A 17,825-nucleotide genomic window follows, 5' to 3' on the forward strand; every position below is an offset into this window, starting at 1 on the left:
TCGGGGGCACTGACCCTTACCACCTGCCGAAAGGAATCCCTGCCCTTCTCACTAGTTCCGCTGGACTCACCAAGCGAAGGCTACTGGGAAATCATTCAAGGGAAACTACCCAAGAACTCGAGAGAGGAGGGGAAAATAAAAGGAGACGAAACACAAGCTTCATTTGATTAGAAAAATATTTGAGATGCACTTTTATTTTCATCAAATGTTACTTAATAAATAGTTTACCAGGATGGTGATGCCGATGAACGAGGATGATGAAGGAAGAACTAAGAAGGACTGAGAGAGGGAAACACTTTGAACTTCCAGGTCACCAGAGGTGGCCTCTGGGCTGGGTCCTGACATGCAGCAGAGGAGCTGGTCTTACAGCGCAGGCAGGCGGCCAGAATCAGTATATGGAGGACCAGTGGCAGCGGCTCTTGATGACCTGAAGCAGAGGCTTCTTAAAAGTGAGGAAGATGACGGTACAGGCCACCAGGAGAGTGAGGCAGCTGGGGAGAATGAGCACGAGATACAGCAGGCCCATGTCCACCTGCGTCCACTTACAGTCCTGGGGCACCTCTCGGGGCAGGTCCACCAGGCGGATTATCTTGGAGGAGAGGTTGCACGTGACCATGGCCAAGTCGGGGATGCGCAGAGTCTGCAGGTGCTGCAGGGTCTTCCAGCCCTCCACCCCGCAGCAGTCATAGGGATTCTGGCTGAGGTAGAGGGTCCGCAGGCCCCTCACAAGCTGCTCGGACGCAGCCCTCTGCGGAAGGGCTGTGAGGGAGTTCCTGCGTAGATCCAGGCTCTGCAGGGACAGGCTGCCTCCAAACCTGGGGAAGCGAGTCAAGGCATTTCCTGACAGATCCAAGTCCCTCAGCTTCCCAAATGCTGAGAAGTCCAGCTCTGTGAAGCTGGAACGGAGGCCTACATCCCTGAGAGACAGGGCCTGTAATGTGGGGGCGATGTCCTGGAGAGGGGCGAGGCTCGCATTCAGAACCCCCCAGTTCCTGGACAGATCTAAGTGAATGAGAGAGGTCCCCTGGAACGAGCAGTCTTGTAGGGCGCCCAGCCCACAGCCCTCCAAAGAGAGGCTCCTCAAGGAGGCCATATTCCTGAAATCGACACAGCTGGGGGCGCCCACAGGGCCCGGGTGACCTGGCGGGGGACAGAGTGTGATCTGGTTGTGGCTCACGTCAATTGTAGTGATGTTGCTGGCGTCCGCCAGAAGGCCAGCAGGGACCCCGAGGAGCTGGTTGGAGCTCAGGTTGAACACCTGGAGACTCCGTAGGCAGCCACCGAGCCCCGGGGCCCACTGCAGCTCCGACAGCTGGTTCTGGCTCAGGTCCAGCTTGGTGAGCACTTTTGGGGGCTCGTGTTCACGGATGTGGAGCCGCCTCAGGCAATTCTGGTTGAGGTTTAGGTGGGACAAAGAAGGCATTTTCCTCAGGAAGCCATCTGGCAGATACTGGAACTGGTTCTGGCTCATGTCCAGAACACGTAGCTGTGAGAGGTCGCTGGAAGCAAACTCTTCCCAGAGGTTGACTGTGGTGATGTTGGTCACGTTGCCATCCACCAGGAGGAACTGGGCTACCATCTCCTTCGGCGACGAGGTGTTGTACAGGTCCTTGTAGAAGCCCATGTTGTTGTCCCGCAGCAGGAGGGTGTGCAGCTTGCTGCATTGGGGCAGGAGAGGGAAAAAGAGCAGCTGATTGTGGGAGAGGTCCAGCGTCTCCAGCTCAAAGGCGGCTTCTCCCCCGGAAGCCAGAAACCATTCCAAGGCATTGTAGCTGACATTAAGGACCTGCAGCTGGGTGAGGCCAAAGTCCACAATGCAAGGCAGGTTATTATAGGCCAGGTTGAGCTGCCTGAGCACAGGCAAACCATCAAAAGCACCGCCCTCGATCTCAAAGATGTAGTTCCTCTGCAAATCCAGCTCCCGGAGGCGCCCCAGGCCCTCAAAGACAGAGTCGTCTAGCCGCATGATGGTGTTCCTTGCCAGGGACACCGACTCCAGCGAGGAAAGGTTCTGGAGCATGAGGGCCACCATGTCTTCCGTCAGGGAGTTATCCGACAAGTCCAGCCTCCGCAGACCCAGGAGGGAGTGGAAAGCAGCTGCCGTCTCCCTGTAGTTCTCGGAGAGACCGTTGTCAGCCAGAGCCAGGCTGCGCAGCTGGCTTTGCCCCTGAAAGGCGCCCCGGTGGATGTGTGTCAGGTGGCAGCTGTGCAGACTGAGGCTCTCCAGGTGAGGGTAGGGCTGCAGGGAATCGTTCCATAGAGTCTTGAGGGGGTTGGCATCCAGGATGAGCGTCTGAGCGTACGGTGAGAGATTGCTGGGCACCAAAGCAAGGCGGTGTTGGCGGCAGTCGGTGACTCTACCCACCTACGTCCAAAAAACACACGGGTCAGCAGGAGGGAGGCTGGGGAGGTAGACATTTATAGAAAGAAGCTTAGTCCATTTAGAGGATTATCCCTGCAACTGAAGGGCGTGACTGCACAGGTTATGATTTTTAAAATAGGATGGAAATTAGAATGAGTGGGGACTCTCCTTTGCTTTTACCTTCCCACTTAGATCGGCTGCTCGGAGCTGAGTTTCAAGCCTCACTGAAGGCCCACAGAGTTAGAGACGGATCTGGGCACCTGCCTGTTAGGGGTCGAGAGATCACACCTGAACTTGCAGTTGAGTTTTATCTATGAGAAGTATTAAAAACCAAAGCCACTTCCTGGCTTTGAATCCCACCTCTGCCACTTATTTCTTGTGTGATCCTGGCTGAGAAAAACAAAACAAAACAATATGTATGCATGCTTCCTACTTTGGACGATTTCTGTGAGCCGAAACGAGAGCACTCACACAGAGAGCGTGGCACTGCCCTGGGCCCACAGTCAGCACCGGACATTTGGCCACTGTGGTTCTGAGGGGTCCTGGTGGTGCAGTGTCACATTTGGCTTCCATGCAGGTTTGCAGCCTTGGAAACCCACGGGAGGAGTTGGACTCTGTCCTACAGGGTTGCCCTGCATCGGAATTGACTCCAGCTATTAGCCGGAAGCTCTCGTTTGTTTGTCACACTGCTTTCACTCTCCCCAGAACGTCTGTCCCCAGAATAACAGAGGCACTTCCCAGTATCCCACAGGACTGTCGACTCTTCCTGCTACCAGCATTTTTGTCTGGGAGGCTTCCCTACATGGATGACTACTGAAGTTTTGAGGTCAATGCCACCTCAAATGTACAGAATTGCACAGCACAATTGGGAAAGTGAGGAGAAGAGACCTGTCCATGGCAGAACTGGGACCAAAGCCCAGAGCTCACTGTGTCCAGCTCGGCCTTCTTCTGGAGTCCCACTCCGCTGTGGCTGTGCAGGGTAGAAGGCAGGTTGGAGAGAGGTGACCCTGGTCTCAGGGCAGAAACCACACTGGCCTCGGGATTTGGGAGCTCATTACAATGGCTTTCAAGATTGGCAAAACATTAGGCTGCAGGTTATCAGTCATGGGTCCAGGAACAAAAGCTTTTAAGTGATATTATCAGCTTAGCCACAGAAACAAGCAAAACCAGAGAAGTTACATATCCTTCTGAGCATGAACATGGCCAAGGCACTGAGGAACAGCCTCTGGAAAGAGACAAGGATTGTCCCCCAGAGCCATTGGAGAGAGAAAACCTTCCCTTGGACTGCTGCCAGGAATTCTGACTTCTGGCCTCTTAAATTGTAAGAAAACAAATCTCTGTTCACTAAAGCCACCCACTTATGGTATTCCTGTTAAAACAGCACTGATACAAGCTATGAGTGCTGTTGCAATGTGTGGTGACAAAATCAGATGGTGCCTGATTATCACAAAAAAAGGTATCTGGGATATTGCAGGAAAGGCTTGTCTTCAAACAAGTAGCCATCTAAGTGAGACACCACCTAAGTCCACATGGAGAAGCACACCAGTCTATGTGAGCCAAGGACTGTAAAGAGCAAAATCCAAATCCAGAGGAGGGATTGGTATCAGAACACCTGGGTTGCAGAAAGCTATGGATGACAGTGAGACCTCAAAATCCAGTGTGGGCCCCACACGGACGAAAGAATCTTCTCTAACTATGGACCAGGGATGTGGGTAGCCTTGCTACCAGACAGAGTGCATTGGAAAGTGGAATAATGCAGATGTAATTAGATTAAATTTTAACACTTTCTCATTTGTTCTCCCTTTTGACACATTTAAAACAGTGTTTTTTTAAATATTTTCTGCTTGAGCTTTTCTGTTTTGTTATTGTTGTTGGATTTTGGGGGGGAGGGAGGATTTTTTTTTGTATATGAAATCAAGGGTGGGTAATTCTCAGAGAGAGTAACTGAGTTACTAGTTATGACATGGGAAGTTGGGGGGTGGGTGGGAACTAATAATCATGAGCACAAAATGGAATGTGGCGATGATTACACAACTCTTTTTAATCCGACTCGTCCATTGAGTTGTAAAAAGAAGAAGAATGGATCTGTCACGTTCTTTTTACGTACTCCTCAGCTTTCCAGACCGAGCAAACCTTGTTCCCCCCGGGCTCCGCGGGCAAACTCACCAGTCTGCAGGGCCCTGCAGAAGCTGCTGTGGCCATTCCACTTCTGGTCCTCCAGTCCACAGTCAGGAAGTGAAAACCCAGGCAGAGCCAAAGAGGCAGCAACTCCATCTCCAGTGCAGCCCTGGTGACAGAGGGCAGAGAAGAAGTACATAAGGACCCCCCAAAGGCTGGCTTTGCACACCATGCGCACCGCCCGGTATCAAGAACCAGTTCCCAGTTTCCTGTGGTCTTAGAGGCACACGGTCAGCTGGAGATGGAGAGCCACAGATTCTCTAAATGCTCAATTTAGCCAAGAGTTTCAACCTTTCACCGAAACTGTCACCAAACACTCCTTTTGGCTTTGCCTCTGCCATCGAATGGGCAAGTGGCTGAACCTGGAAGCTCCCAGAGTCCAGCAGCAGAAAGAGAAGCGAAAGACGAGTGACCAGGTCTCGAGCCACTTGGGGTTCCCTGCGTTCGGCCATTCTGCGGAAACATTCTTCCCAGCGGCTCCCGTTTGCCTGATGCGCGGCACGAGCACAACACGTGTTGGCTGAATAAGCGATCCGCGGATCAACGAAAGGTGGGCTGGGGTTGAAGTCTGAATTGCAGCCTCTGGTCCAGCAGAGTCATTAGGGGCCTTGCTGGCATAAGATTTAGAAAAGAGTAGATCTCATGTATTAACTCATGTGAACAGAACCCTTTGAAAAAGACTGATACTTTGTCTGAAGGAGGTCGGGGAAAGTGAAGGGCAATGGCAGAAGCTCTCTGAGGATATGACGAGGACGACTGACGAGGTGGGGGTATCAGCCCTCTTGCCTGAACAGATCAGGAGTCAGGAGGATGCTTAAAGATACTTGAACACCCACAGAAGTTTAGAGCGAAGAAGACACCTAAGAGAGACGGGATAGGTCCATGGCATCACGTTGTTGCAGGTGCACAGACAAGGATAAAGGCCCTGGCATGACAAGTGGCCTTTTGAAGGCTCCAGGGCTGGCTAGCAGAAGCATTGCACGAGCCTCCCTCCCTGAGAGCTCGTAGGGAAGATCGTAAAGGGAACCCATTGCAGGTCTGGGGAACTGGCTACTGCTTCTGCAGCTGCTCTCTGGGAACCGACTACCCACCCACCCCTTGGGCGAACTGATGACTCCGCAGCACCCCTCCAAGCTCTGCGATGCTCTGGATCAGAAAGACGTGATGGTCCCAGGATTCCATCTGCCCACCTTCGCTTGGACATCTGCTCAGGAAGGGTCAGCAGAGCCTGCTCTCCAGTCTTCTCCTGGGCCAGCAGCACCAGCGCTGAGCTGAGCCTCCTCCCCCATCACCCAGACCTGCAACCCTCAGACTTTGCTGCCTGACACATTGAGGCCATCTTGGGTCCTTCCCTTGGCCCCCTCGTCATATTCATTAACAGTCAGAAGGCTAATCTAACAGCCTGGCCAGATGTGAATCCTCATCAGTGAAAACAGATTAATTGAAAAGCTAAGTAACCAGGTTGGTCACCTTTAACCTTCCTTGCAGGCCAGGCCAGCTCTCCTTGTCACCAAGAGAACCTCCAGTGCAGAAGCTCACAATACTTGCTGGACACTGGGAATCCCCTTCCGTGCCTGCACCTGTGCAGGCGTGGGCATGCACAGGGCCCAGATGGCAGAAGCAGAACCACAAGAGCTCCTGTGCTCAGAGTCCTCCCAGCCCCGCTCCCGCTCCACACACCTGGAACCGTGGGATCGGAAGATCGTCCGGCTTAGTGGATAAGAACCCCAGTTAAATGTGAATTTCAGATTAACAACAAGTAGCTTAGTATAACGTCCTATGTATTTTTCTCTCGAGGAGTCAGGGAGATGAAACCTTGGCACGTCCTCCCTGCCGCCTGTTCCACCCCTCCCCCATGCACCATCAGGTTTGGGACAGTGCTTGCTTCTGTGACACTGACCCTTCTAGGAGGACCCGCCCCATCCATCCAAATGCCCAAACTAGAAGTGTCCGCCCTTCCATGAAAGGGTCGTCTGCCACAGCGGGATGCTGGGTTGGCCTGATGGTATGTATGTCCAGGAGTCTAGGTTTACTTTTGCTAGATCACCAAGCATATTTTTACGTATATCTTCTCTTTTCTCCCACATGTGGCTAACCAGCCCCCATCGGGTCCCCAGCTTCAAGATGTTACAGATGACGAAAGCTTGAGTTTGCAAATACGGAACAGCCCCGCTTTACTCCTGTCTCAGACACCTCTTGAAATCTCTATTTATGTCCAAATCCAGTGTGGCTCATTTTATTTCACTTTTGGCTGATAAATAGAAGCCAGTGGAAACCCATTATGATGGGAGATACATGCATCGTGTGGCATCAATCGTTTCAATGAGGTCATCTGGAACCTCTCCTGCTTACAATGAAAAGGTCGGGATCGATGGTTCCCCTTTCATGAACTAAGGTCCCCTGAGGGAGTCTCAGTTAGTACAACTTATTCACTCACTGCCACTGAATCAATTTTGACCCGGAGGGACCCGATAGGGCAGGGTAAGAACTGCCCTGGTGAGTTTCTGAGACTGTAGATCTTTCTGAGCGTAGCAAGCCTCATCTTTCCACCACGGAGCAGTTGGTACTTTCAAACAGCTGACCTTGTGGTTAGCAGCCCAACGCCATAACCCACTACACTACCAGGGCTCCCACATGAGTAAGTACAAAGGCACTACAAATGAGCCGGGATTCAAAGTACTGTTTGAATAAGCGACATGTCTCCTGTGTTGGGTAATCATTGGGGAATTGCCCTAAACCTATATCAAATCGGAGATCTTGACATGGGAAGCAGCAGCCCTAATGGACTCTCCTTCTGTCTGTCCCTCTGAACCCATATCACAAAATCAAAGTGTCCATTTCTGGTGTGGAAGCTGACACGTTCCATTCTCCTTTATATAGAGCCTATGAATCCTATATATTCTTTTATCCAGTTAGCAATTTCTAGAAGATATCTTCTTTTTGTTCAGTCATCAGGATCAGGATTAACGCCAGAGATTGAACTTCTGACTGTGAAAAACTTTAGGGGGCTGCGGATGCAGGTGCTAATAAGAGACAAGAGAATGCTCTGTGTGACTTGGAAAGGGTAAGGTCATAGATCCTACCTCATGTTCAAGTGGAGTCTTCTTCGTGTTCTATCTATGCTCTCTTTCATCTGCTAACTAGCCTGACCATCTCCAGTCTTTATACATTGTCTTTGCTGGTTCTTCTCTAAGAAGTCCTGGAGGTATTAACACCTCAAATGTGTCGTGCGATGCCCTAGGTAATCAGTCATCAGGCGGCTGTGCATTCTGGTTGGTTATCATGTAAACGTGTGATGAGCCCCACATCTGTCCCATGTCGGAAGAGAGCTGACATTCCTTTGGAGGCAGAACATCAACATGACTTTTGATCTGGCTTTTCTCCATCCAGACCTGATAGTAATAAATAAGTGTTGAAAACAGATCTGTTTCATAGAAGCTACATAAATTATGACTGTATTCTGAAGTAAGTGAGCGCTAACAGTGAGGGAGAAGAATGCACATGAGCTGCAAAAGTTCATCTTCGTTTTAGAAATGATGCTTAGTTACTTCTCCAATTTGCACAAAATTTTAAAAAGGGAGGATATCTGCCCAGTCAACCCAATTTAAGATAAAAGACCGGCCTAAGGCCTGTATGAAACAATGAAAGACATGGGAGCATTCCCCCCTCTGGGAAGGGCATGCCCACGCTGTTAGCAGAGACTGGGCTTCCTCGTTCTCCTCCATGGTCACGTCACTTCTGGACTCAGGACTGCTTCGCTGATGAAAACGAACACATGCCAGCCAACGAAGACTATCAGGGTAAGAAATTAGTGGGTGATACTTGCTTTCGCGGTGAACAGGAAGAGAGGGTGAGTGAAACCTTTGGGCTGTTGTTGTCCACCTCTTAAACCAAAACAAAAATAAAAACAAACTCACTGCCATTGTGTCAACTCCAACGTATAGCAACCCGCTAGGTAGAGTAGAACTGCCTTGAGGGGTTTCTGAGACTGTAACTCCATGTGGGACTAGAGACCCTCATCTTCCTCCCAGGGAGCAGCTGGTGGTTTCAAACTGCTGTCTTGGTGGTGAGCAACCCAACCTGTAACCCACTCTACCACCAGGGCCTCTTCAGAGTCCTGAAATTTCTATTTTATCGAAAACACAATAATCAAAGTTGTTCAGGAGTACAGTAGCATCGCTATTTCTGTCCGGCTGGCCCTCTGACTATTAAGCATAGAGACTCATTCCTCACTTATGACCTGATTAGATTCCAAGGATCCAGTAGGGATGGAAAAACTGGCACTATGCAAAATGGAGAACGATCACTTCACATCATGTAACTGCATCATTACAGAACTATCAAATTATACAACTAATGTGTTTCATCATTACCTGTCAAATGTCACCATTCTATACCTGCCAAGCCCTTAGGAATCAAGACAAGTTTAACAATCACAGCTAGTACTACTCTCACCTCATACCCTGGTGTTGTGATTGCCAGACGTACGCTGCTAATGCACCGGACAGGTAGATTTTCCACAATTTCTGTTGATGCGAAATGTTGAGATAGTTGACAATTGTACTACTTTTCTCAAATGTACATTGATTTTCCTGTGTTAATGTGGCGGCTACATAATCTATCAACTTGCGATGGGTGGAGTCTAGCCTGTCAATCAGGTTGCAGCTTGATGTCCTCATTTGAGGTACTATGGAGATAAACAGCTCACTAGAGGCAAGCCGTCCTTTCTCTGCTTCATCTTCATGCTGACAAGACAGATGGAGCTACGTTGATGGAGCCAGAGCCCTGGAGCTGGCAGAGCCACAAGGAGACTCACGCCAGCACTGAGATGCTTCCACCACCACTGAACCCACAAGACTGTCCACCCACTGGCCTGTGATCTTCCTACATTCAGCATCATTGCATGTGTTGTGTGAGTCTGAAGAGGAATTTATAGACTGGTAATGGACATATGGGCTAATATTGGACTGACGGACTCGATCGGGACTGGCCTAGGATGTTTTCTCAATATGCAATTGCTCTTCTACTTAAAGCTCTTTGTTATACACAGATGGCTGCCTCTGGATTATTTCCCTAGTTCACCTGAACTAATACAGTTAATAAACCTTTTAAATGAATTTTTAAGAGTATATTAAAGCCCATGTACCACCAGGGAAGGGTCCATCTACAAAAAGTTTGTGAATATTTAGGAGTAACTCTAGTCTGAGTTGGGTTTTGCTTTGCCTGCTTTGCTTTTTAGTAAAGGATGCTAGAGGCCTAATATCAAAGGTGCATAGAATACTCAAATATCCCTCAGGGGAGAGGGTTTGCTTCTTGCTAGTGCTCCTCTAGGCAACCCCTTGCTGCTACCACCACCAACTGCAGCTCTTGCCTTAGCTGGGACTGTGACCACTTGACTAAAAGCTATTAGCAAGCATTAAAATGGGTGTAATACATAGATTAGCATGGAATTGAGACTTTTCTCTTCAAAATAATCAGATAAACAGAAAAGAGTGCAAAGAAAGAGATCTAGTGGAGAAAGCGAGTAGCTCAGTGCCATCCAATCAACTCCGACCCATGGTGATCCCATAGCACAAGGGAGGACTGCCCCTGTGAGTGTCCAACGTGGTACCTCTTCATGGGAGTAGAAAGCCCCTTCTTTCTCCCACAGAGTGACTTGTGGTTTCAAACTTCAGACCTGGTGGTTAGCAGCCCAAAGGGTGAGTAGTATCAATAACACCACCGACACTGCCATCAAGTCAATTTAGACTCATCTCAACTCAAACATACACTCGCTGCCGATGACTCCATTCTGACTCAAGCCCCTCTAGGAAGAGTAAAACTCTCCCTGTGGGTTTCCAAGACTGTAACTTTTTATGGGAGTAGAAAGACTCATCTTTCTCCCACAGTACTGCTGACGGTTTTGAACTGCTGACCGCGAGGTCAAGTAATCCACCACAAATTTCCAAGGCTGTATTCTTTATGGGAGCAGTAATCCTCATCTTTCTCCTACTGAGTACCTGGTAGGTTTGAACCACTGACCTTGAGGTTAGCAGCCCGATGCCTATTGGACAGCTCTACCACGCGCGTGAGTAAATTCTGACTCCCAGCAACCCTGACAGACAGGGGAGAACTGGTCCGAGGTTCTACTCTTTATGGAAGCAGGTTGCCACATTGTTCTCCCACAGAGTGACTGGTGGGTTCGAACCACCAACCTTTCGGTCAGTCAAGTGCTTAACAAATGTCATGTTGTATGGCCTCAGAGAGGAACTCTCCAGAAGCATGGAGAGCAGATGGTACCACACGGAGCGCTTCCCAAGAAAGGGAGGTGTCCTCTGTTGTCCATGAAAGAGCAAATCCCACCTGGGATCCCGGCAGAAAGGGAAAGGCAGCAGGTCACCTTCCACAGAGAAGAGAAGCCCAGGCTGGGACCACTTCCAACAACAAAGCATTTGAAAGCCTCCGGCAAGCAGCTTGGGTCTATCTGCTTCTTAGCCTAAAATTAGGGTGACTGGAACCTTTCCCGCATGTGCAGATGTGGGCATCTCCTGGAGGCAAACACCCTGACATTCTGTCTCTGGTGTGGCGTGCTGGGAAGGGCATTTGCCAGACTGTTCACCCTGAGTCCACTGGGGCGGTGGGAGGGGGAGACCAGCAGACTGAGCCGGGCTGTAAGCTGGCTTACACTCTTCAAAAAAGGCAAATAGAAAATGACAGTTGCTGCCTAGCTGATTTGGACTCTTGGGGCCACACGGGTCAGACGACAACCGTGCCCCCCAGGGTCTTCAGTGGCGGACCTTTCGGAAGTGGCTGGCAGGCTTTTTTCTTCGGAGGTCCGTTTGTGTGGACTTGAAGCTCTAACCCTCTTGTTAGCAGTCAACCAACCCCAAACCAAACTCACGGCCACAGAGGCAATGCTGACTCCCAGCGACCCTCTAGGAAAGGGTAGACCTACCCCTGTAGGTTACTGAGCCTGTTACTCTTTAGGGCAGTAGAAAGCCCTGTCTCTCTCCTGAGGAGCAGCTGGTGGTTTCAAACTGCTGACCTTGCAGTTAGCAGCCCATCTCCTAACCACTACGCCACCAGGGCTCCTGGTTAACAGTCGAGGTTATTAAAAGCAAAACAAACACGGAAAAGGCATGGGGCTAGGGAAGGAAACAAAAGGAACAGCTGAGTCTGTCTGCCTCAGATGGGAGGGGGCAGGGAGAGGGGAGCGTGGAAGGACACCTTCCCTCTCTCCCTTTTAGCTCTTCCTCTGGCCCCTCCTGGCCACAGTGTGTGGAGCCCCATTTAGAACCCTCCCTACTCGAACTTCATTTCCTCAGGTCCACATATGAGTCAGCCGGTTTCCCTATGTGGTCAGGGTCAGCCCTTTCGAACTGAGCGGTCAGTGCACTCTGCCCTGTTCCATGGCCACAGGATGCATCTTGGCCGCAGGTCTTCAAAATGCAACTCTGTCCCCCATGGAGAAGACAATGCCTTGCTCTGACGTAGCTAGTGTGTAGGGTGGGGTGGGGGTGGGGGTGGGGGTGTTGGAGGGATGTCTCCTTTGTACATGCATCCACATCCACCACTCACTGCCACCAAGTTGATTCTGATGCATGTATTAGGTGTTCCAAGGCTGGTAATCTTTACAGGAGCAGAGAGCCTCATCTCGCTCCCACGGAGTGGCCAATGTGGCTATCAGCTCAACTTGTAACGCAATAATTCTTTTTTTTTTTTTAAATCACACAGTAAAAAAACCAAAAACAAAATTGAAGTATGATCTGTTTAGAGCAAAACTGGCGAAAGTTAATTTTTGTGTAGAAGGCGCTCAATGGAATTTTACATTAAGTGTTGAATAAGTTCATTGATTCATTTTCTTTGTTGCAGAATATGCGGAATAGTCCTTTACAGAAAGTGTGGCCAATTGTAAAAATCTTGAATATTCTGCATCCGATAAAAGTTGCAAACATTGTTGAAATATACAATGAGAAATTCCCTGTTATCTAAATACCATTTTTTCATTGCCGAGTATATCCATATTTTACTAAATGTTTTTAATAGCAGCTTTATATATTACAAGCTTACAAAAGAAATATTATGGGATACTCTCCTCAGTGCCAGAATAAAGCCAATGTTGCAATGAAAAAAAAAAAAAAAAAGTTGCAAACAAAGAAATAGATAATAAAAACACCATAGCAAGTCAATGTTATCCCCCTTTTGCATCCGGTAAACTGAGGCACACAAAGATTCGGTAGCCTTTGGGCCTTCCGCTAAAGTGTTAAAGCTTGAATTTAAAGGCAGGTTTAAGTCCGGCATCAATCCAAATTTGATCCTGTGAATCGCCGCCACCTGAGATACTCCTTATCCTCGCTCACTCCATCACTTCTTGCGCATGTTTCCTCCGTGAGAAAGATCTTGTACCTGGTCTTCTCCATTCGCCAAGCTCCTAGTAACTTAGCATCGCCATTGACTTAACATTGACCTTTTATTATGCAGGAGAATCTGCAAAAGTCAGAACCTGGGGAAGGCAGAAGCTGTCAGAGAAGGAACTCAAATATTTTCCATGAACACAAGCAATAGAAAAGGGCTAAGGCTGCACCCTGTCAACGATGGAAAATATTTAAGACCCTGAAAAACAAGGCAGTTCTATCCAGCCCCAGATCTCACAGGCTTTGTTGTATTTTAGAATATGCCGCAAAGTTGAAAGCATTCATAGCAAGGTTGTGTAGTGGTTACCCTGTAGGCTACTAGCCACAGGTCAGCAGTTTGGACCCACTAGACAGTCTGATGGAGAAAGGTGAGGCTTTCCACTCCTGGAAAGAGTTACAGTTTCAGAAGGCCAGAGGGGCAGTTCTACTCTGTCTTAGAGGGTAGCTAAGAGTCCAATTAGACGTGATGGCAGTGTGTTGGTTTGGGACCCATCCTCAGGCCATCTACTCTTTTGATGTATTTCAAAATAAATTAGATTCATCCATGCAGTTCCTCCAAGTAGTTTAGTATGTATTTCAAGTAACTTTTTAGAAAAACGTTCCTACTTTCTCAAATTTCCTAGTCATTTAATTGAAAAGCATCCTGAGAAGGCCAAGTCAGCTATTTTATTTGGGGGGGGGGGTGGTGTAAAAGTTCCTTAATAAAAAAAATTTAATTGATATCCACTGCCATTAATGAGGAGAAACTGACTCAGATTAAAGTGTATCCTCTTGAGTGGGTATTTTTATGTGTGGCAGTGAAAAGCTAGGAGAATGTTCATGATATGATTTCTGGATGGAGTATAATTGTGACTTTTCAAAACCTCTCAATTACACGGGGGAGGTGGCTATCTAGTCTAAGGCTGGTGTCTCTGGGTGTTTGTGTTTGTTTGTTTGTTTCTCAAAATCTGATTGGAATTCATAAAAAAATGGAGTTCAGGTCCATGCAGAGGATGAGTCAACTGTTGGCCTCCAAGGAGTAGCTATGGCAAAAAGGAAAGCCTTTAGAGGTACTGAAAAAGGAGCTACAGAGTCGGGGCAATGGGATTTAGAAGGAAATGGGAAGCCAGGAGAAGCTAAAGTGGAAGCTTCCATTCGGGAACTGAAAGACAGGAGCAAGAATCCTGAGCAAGAGAAAGGCCAGTAGGAGAGCGTTAGGAGGGGATCTTGAGGTGCTGGCTGGCCAGCGGCTGGGAGAGGTGGCCCAGGGCCTGGTGGAAAAAGGAGCTCAGCCAGGGTGGTTTGTGGGTCCTCTGGACTGGGTGTGGTGGTGTGAAGCCACTAGAAAAGCAAGGACTCAGAACTGAACCATGAGGGGAGTGAGTGACAAAAGCGGGGACCAGAAGGAGCTAGTGCCCAGCCTGACCTCTAAAGTAGAGTGACATGAGATTATCAGGAGAAGAGAGTCTCCCTCTCGATGAACCCCTGCTGGACACTGTGGGTGCTCAACTGCCTCAGACACTTCCGTCCTGCGTGAGGAAGGCTAGAGAGAAAAGACAAGAGTCCCCAAGTTCTGTCTCTTGAGAAGAAATTCCCTTACATTTCTTTGCTTCTTCTTCCTTTTTTTTAAATGTCATTTTATTGGGGGCTCTTACAGCTCTTATAACAATCTATATATCAGTTGTATCAAACACGTTTGTTGCCATCATCATTCTCAAAACATATTCTTTCTACTTGAGCCCTTGGTAGCAGCTCCTCATTTTCCCCTCCTACCCTCATGACCCCTTGATAAATTAAAAATTAATTTTATTATTTTCATATATTATACTGTCTGCTGTGTCCCTTCACCCACGTTTCTATTGTTCGCCCCCCTTGGGGCGGGGGGTAGGGTTATGTGTGAATCATTGCGCCTGGTTGCCCCCACTCCCCACCCCTCCCCCACATTGCTTCACTCTCTTGGAAGGCGGCAGCAGAGGACTGGCCAAGGTGGCTTTCTGTCCCGGGGCTGCAAGGGCTAACATGGCCACATTTAGTACACGGTGAGCGCCAGCTCTGCTTCTTGTGCCCACTTCACTATTGAGAAGCAGGGGGTTTCATTCCTGCCTGTTCAGCCTGAAATCACTCACGCCTGAAAGCGAGAAAAGAACCTGTGGTCTGGTCTCAGCGCCGAATCCCCTGACTCTCTCTGGTCTGGAGTTGGGTCGGTTTTGCCTACCCACATTCATTTCTCCTTCTTCTGGTAACAGTTGTAACTTCCCTTCTGGGAAACCACTCTCTTCCTTGGTTAGCTCATCCTCTGTGGGGTCCGACCCCAGGTCCTGGCTCCAGGAGGGAACTAGGAGCCTGCTACGCCCTGCCCAGGGAGATTGCCTTCTTATGGGTACAACACAAAAACAGGACCATAAAAGTCAATCTAAGGATGGTTGCTAGATTATGGGGAAAGAGGCTTTCTCTTCCTGTTTCAGGAGCCAACCTGGTGAAACAGAAGTTTGGAGCTGCAGGCAGCCATCTTTGTTGCCAACTCCAGAGCCGCAACTAGCTACACAGAGGAAAGCCAGCTGAGGAACGGCAGCTCGTGGATAACCAACGATGTTTCAGCACCTGAATCCTGTCAAGCAGAAAACCATTGCCCATAGACTTTTTCAGTTATTTGAATCTGCAAATCCTTCCCCCACCTTATTTTTTTTTTTGCCGCAGCCAATTTATGTTGTGTTTTTGTCCATTGTAACTAAGAATCCTATCGAATTTGACCCCTGCGCTCAGTGTTATAGTTGATTGTGAGACTGTAAGTCCAACCATACAAGGCCAGTCCCCACATCTCTGCGTTTCTAGCGATCACCACCCAGCTCAGTCTAAGGCCCCGCACACATGAGCACTCTGCTTGATGACACGGCTGAGAATGGTTTGATGGGAACGGGGAGAATTATATTAAAGAAATTCTACAAGGGCAAAGATCTCCTGAATCATCCTCACTGGTGTGCAGAGGTGCTGCCCGGGCGCACAGGTACCTGAGCTGGTTATAGACAAGTCGCCGGAGCTCGTTTCTCTCGGTCATGGTGCGGGAGCTCGTTTCTCTCGGTCATGGTGCGGAGCCCAGCCTGCCCTTAAAATGTGGTTGCAATAAGTGCCAGCGCGGCGGCGCGAGGCTCCCAGGCTGTCCAGATGCGCCGTTGGCACTTGGCAGCGTGGCGGCAACACCAGTCGTCATCAGCAGCCCCCTGCTCTCCTCCAAGTCCAGACGCTGTTTTAACCCAGGCTCCCAACCAGAGATCCCGGAAATGGGCAGCCTGTGGGGGACGCCTCGCCTGCTTTTGGATAATGGCTTTAAGGACTATTGGAAATTGAGTTTCTATTGGCTTTCAGGAAGTTCCCATGAGAGCACCCATTCGCTGAAATCGCTCTTTTCATGAAATGGGTTTTGCGTATGTGTTTGTGTGTTTGAAACTACCGGCCCGAGGCAGCGTGTTTTCTCTACACTTCGATCTAGTAACTCTCAGGGGTACATGAGGGGCAAGAGAAAAACAAATGTCTCAGCGCTATAAAAAGCTAGCAAACCGCAGGGACGGCGTGTGCGACCCTGCAGAGGTGGCCGGGGCACAGGAAATCACAGAGGATCCGCTCCATAAACGCCTGAGGTTTCTGCCATCCCGACTCCCAATGGGTGGCACTCCGCAGCCAAGAAGCCTCTTTAGCGGTTCTCAACCTGTGGGTCGCGACCCCTTGAGATCCAACGACCCTTTCACAGGGGCCACCCCATTCATAACAGTAGCAAAATGAGAGTTATGAAGTAGCAACGAAAATAATGTTATGGTTGGGGGAGTCACCACAACATGAGGTCGGGCATTAGGCAGGTTGAGAGCCACTGTTCTCTGTGATACCCTCCCTCCCCCTGGACGCTCGGAGCAGGGGTCCAGCCCTGTAGGGGGGGGCGGGGGGGGCGCTTCTGAGGACCCTGCCTCAGCCGCTCAGCCCCAGCCCCATTCGGGCACGTGCTCAACTTCTCTCAGAGTGGGGGTGGGGAGTGAAGCGGCAGCAGGGCACCTAGGTGCCCTGGGATGCCTGGGTATATGTGTCCCCCCTTCCAGAGCCAGCCTTCAAGGAGAGGCCAAGAGGTGTCCAGAAGGACCCTGGGCCAGGCCCTTCTAGCTGGGGACACTCTCTCGCGAATCTCCAAAGACACATGCTCCTGGGAGAAGGGCCCTGCCTGTGGCGCGGGGCTCCTTCCCCGGGTCTCCAAGGACGCGCGTGTGCTGCTGCCGCCTCCGTGAAACCGGGACTCCCCGTCCACGCTGAGCGGCAGAGATGGAGACCCACGCGCCCAACCCTCTCGGGCTTCGGGCTGCGGTGCCCTCCTGCAGTCGCCTCTGCCAGCGAGCGAAGCAGGGCACCGTCCCGTTTCGCAGATGTGGACAACCGAGCCCCAGCGAGGTGGGCCGATGGGCCCGCCCTACCCCGGCAGAGCCTGACTCAACCCGGGCCCGAGACCCCAGTCCGAGTTGTTTCCACCACGCGCCCGGGTCCCCGGCTGCCCGTCTCCCCGGAGGGGACCCCTCCTCTCTCGGTGTCCCCCGCTGACCTTGCAGCCGGCCGCCCCGAGCCGGGCCAGGCTGGACGGAGCCCCCGCCCACGCGGCGCTCCCGTCGGGCGGCGCCCCGGGCCCCGGGCGGGCGCTGACCGGGAGCCTCCGCAGCTCGCCCGCCCCAGGACCCCCAGACACTCACGGCTCCCGCGGGCGCAGGCGGCTCGGCCGCGCGCATCCTCCCCGGGGCGCGGCTCGGCGGGCCCAGGCCTCCTCGACAGCACCCGAGCGCAGCGGGCGGCCTCCTCTCTAGGGCATCAGGTTATTTTGGCCCTTGCGGAAGGAACCGACGGAAGCTGAAGTCACATGGAGAGCGAGCTGCTCAGCGACTCAG

The 17,825-nt window shown here is 50.5% G+C and overlaps 1 protein-coding gene across 1 annotated transcript; it reads right to left on the reverse strand.

Annotated features, from left to right (window-relative positions):
- Positions 1–223: 223 nt before the first annotated feature.
- Positions 224–17,763, reverse strand: NRROS (negative regulator of reactive oxygen species). The gene is made up of 3 exons (XM_075555640.1): positions 17,634–17,763; positions 4,529–4,649; positions 224–2,365 (listed from the first exon to the last, which is right to left on the reverse strand). The coding sequence occupies exons 2-3, from the start codon at positions 4,634–4,636 to the stop codon at positions 389–391; spliced, it is 2,085 nt and encodes a 694-aa protein (XP_075411755.1). The 5' UTR covers positions 4,637–4,649; positions 17,634–17,763; the 3' UTR covers positions 224–388.
- Positions 17,764–17,825: the final 62 nt, after the last annotated feature.

Source organism: Tenrec ecaudatus, chromosome 8 (assembly GCF_050624435.1).
Source record: "Tenrec ecaudatus isolate mTenEca1 chromosome 8, mTenEca1.hap1, whole genome shotgun sequence".
In the NCBI taxonomy this organism is placed as follows: domain Eukaryota; kingdom Metazoa; phylum Chordata; class Mammalia; order Afrosoricida; family Tenrecidae; genus Tenrec; species Tenrec ecaudatus.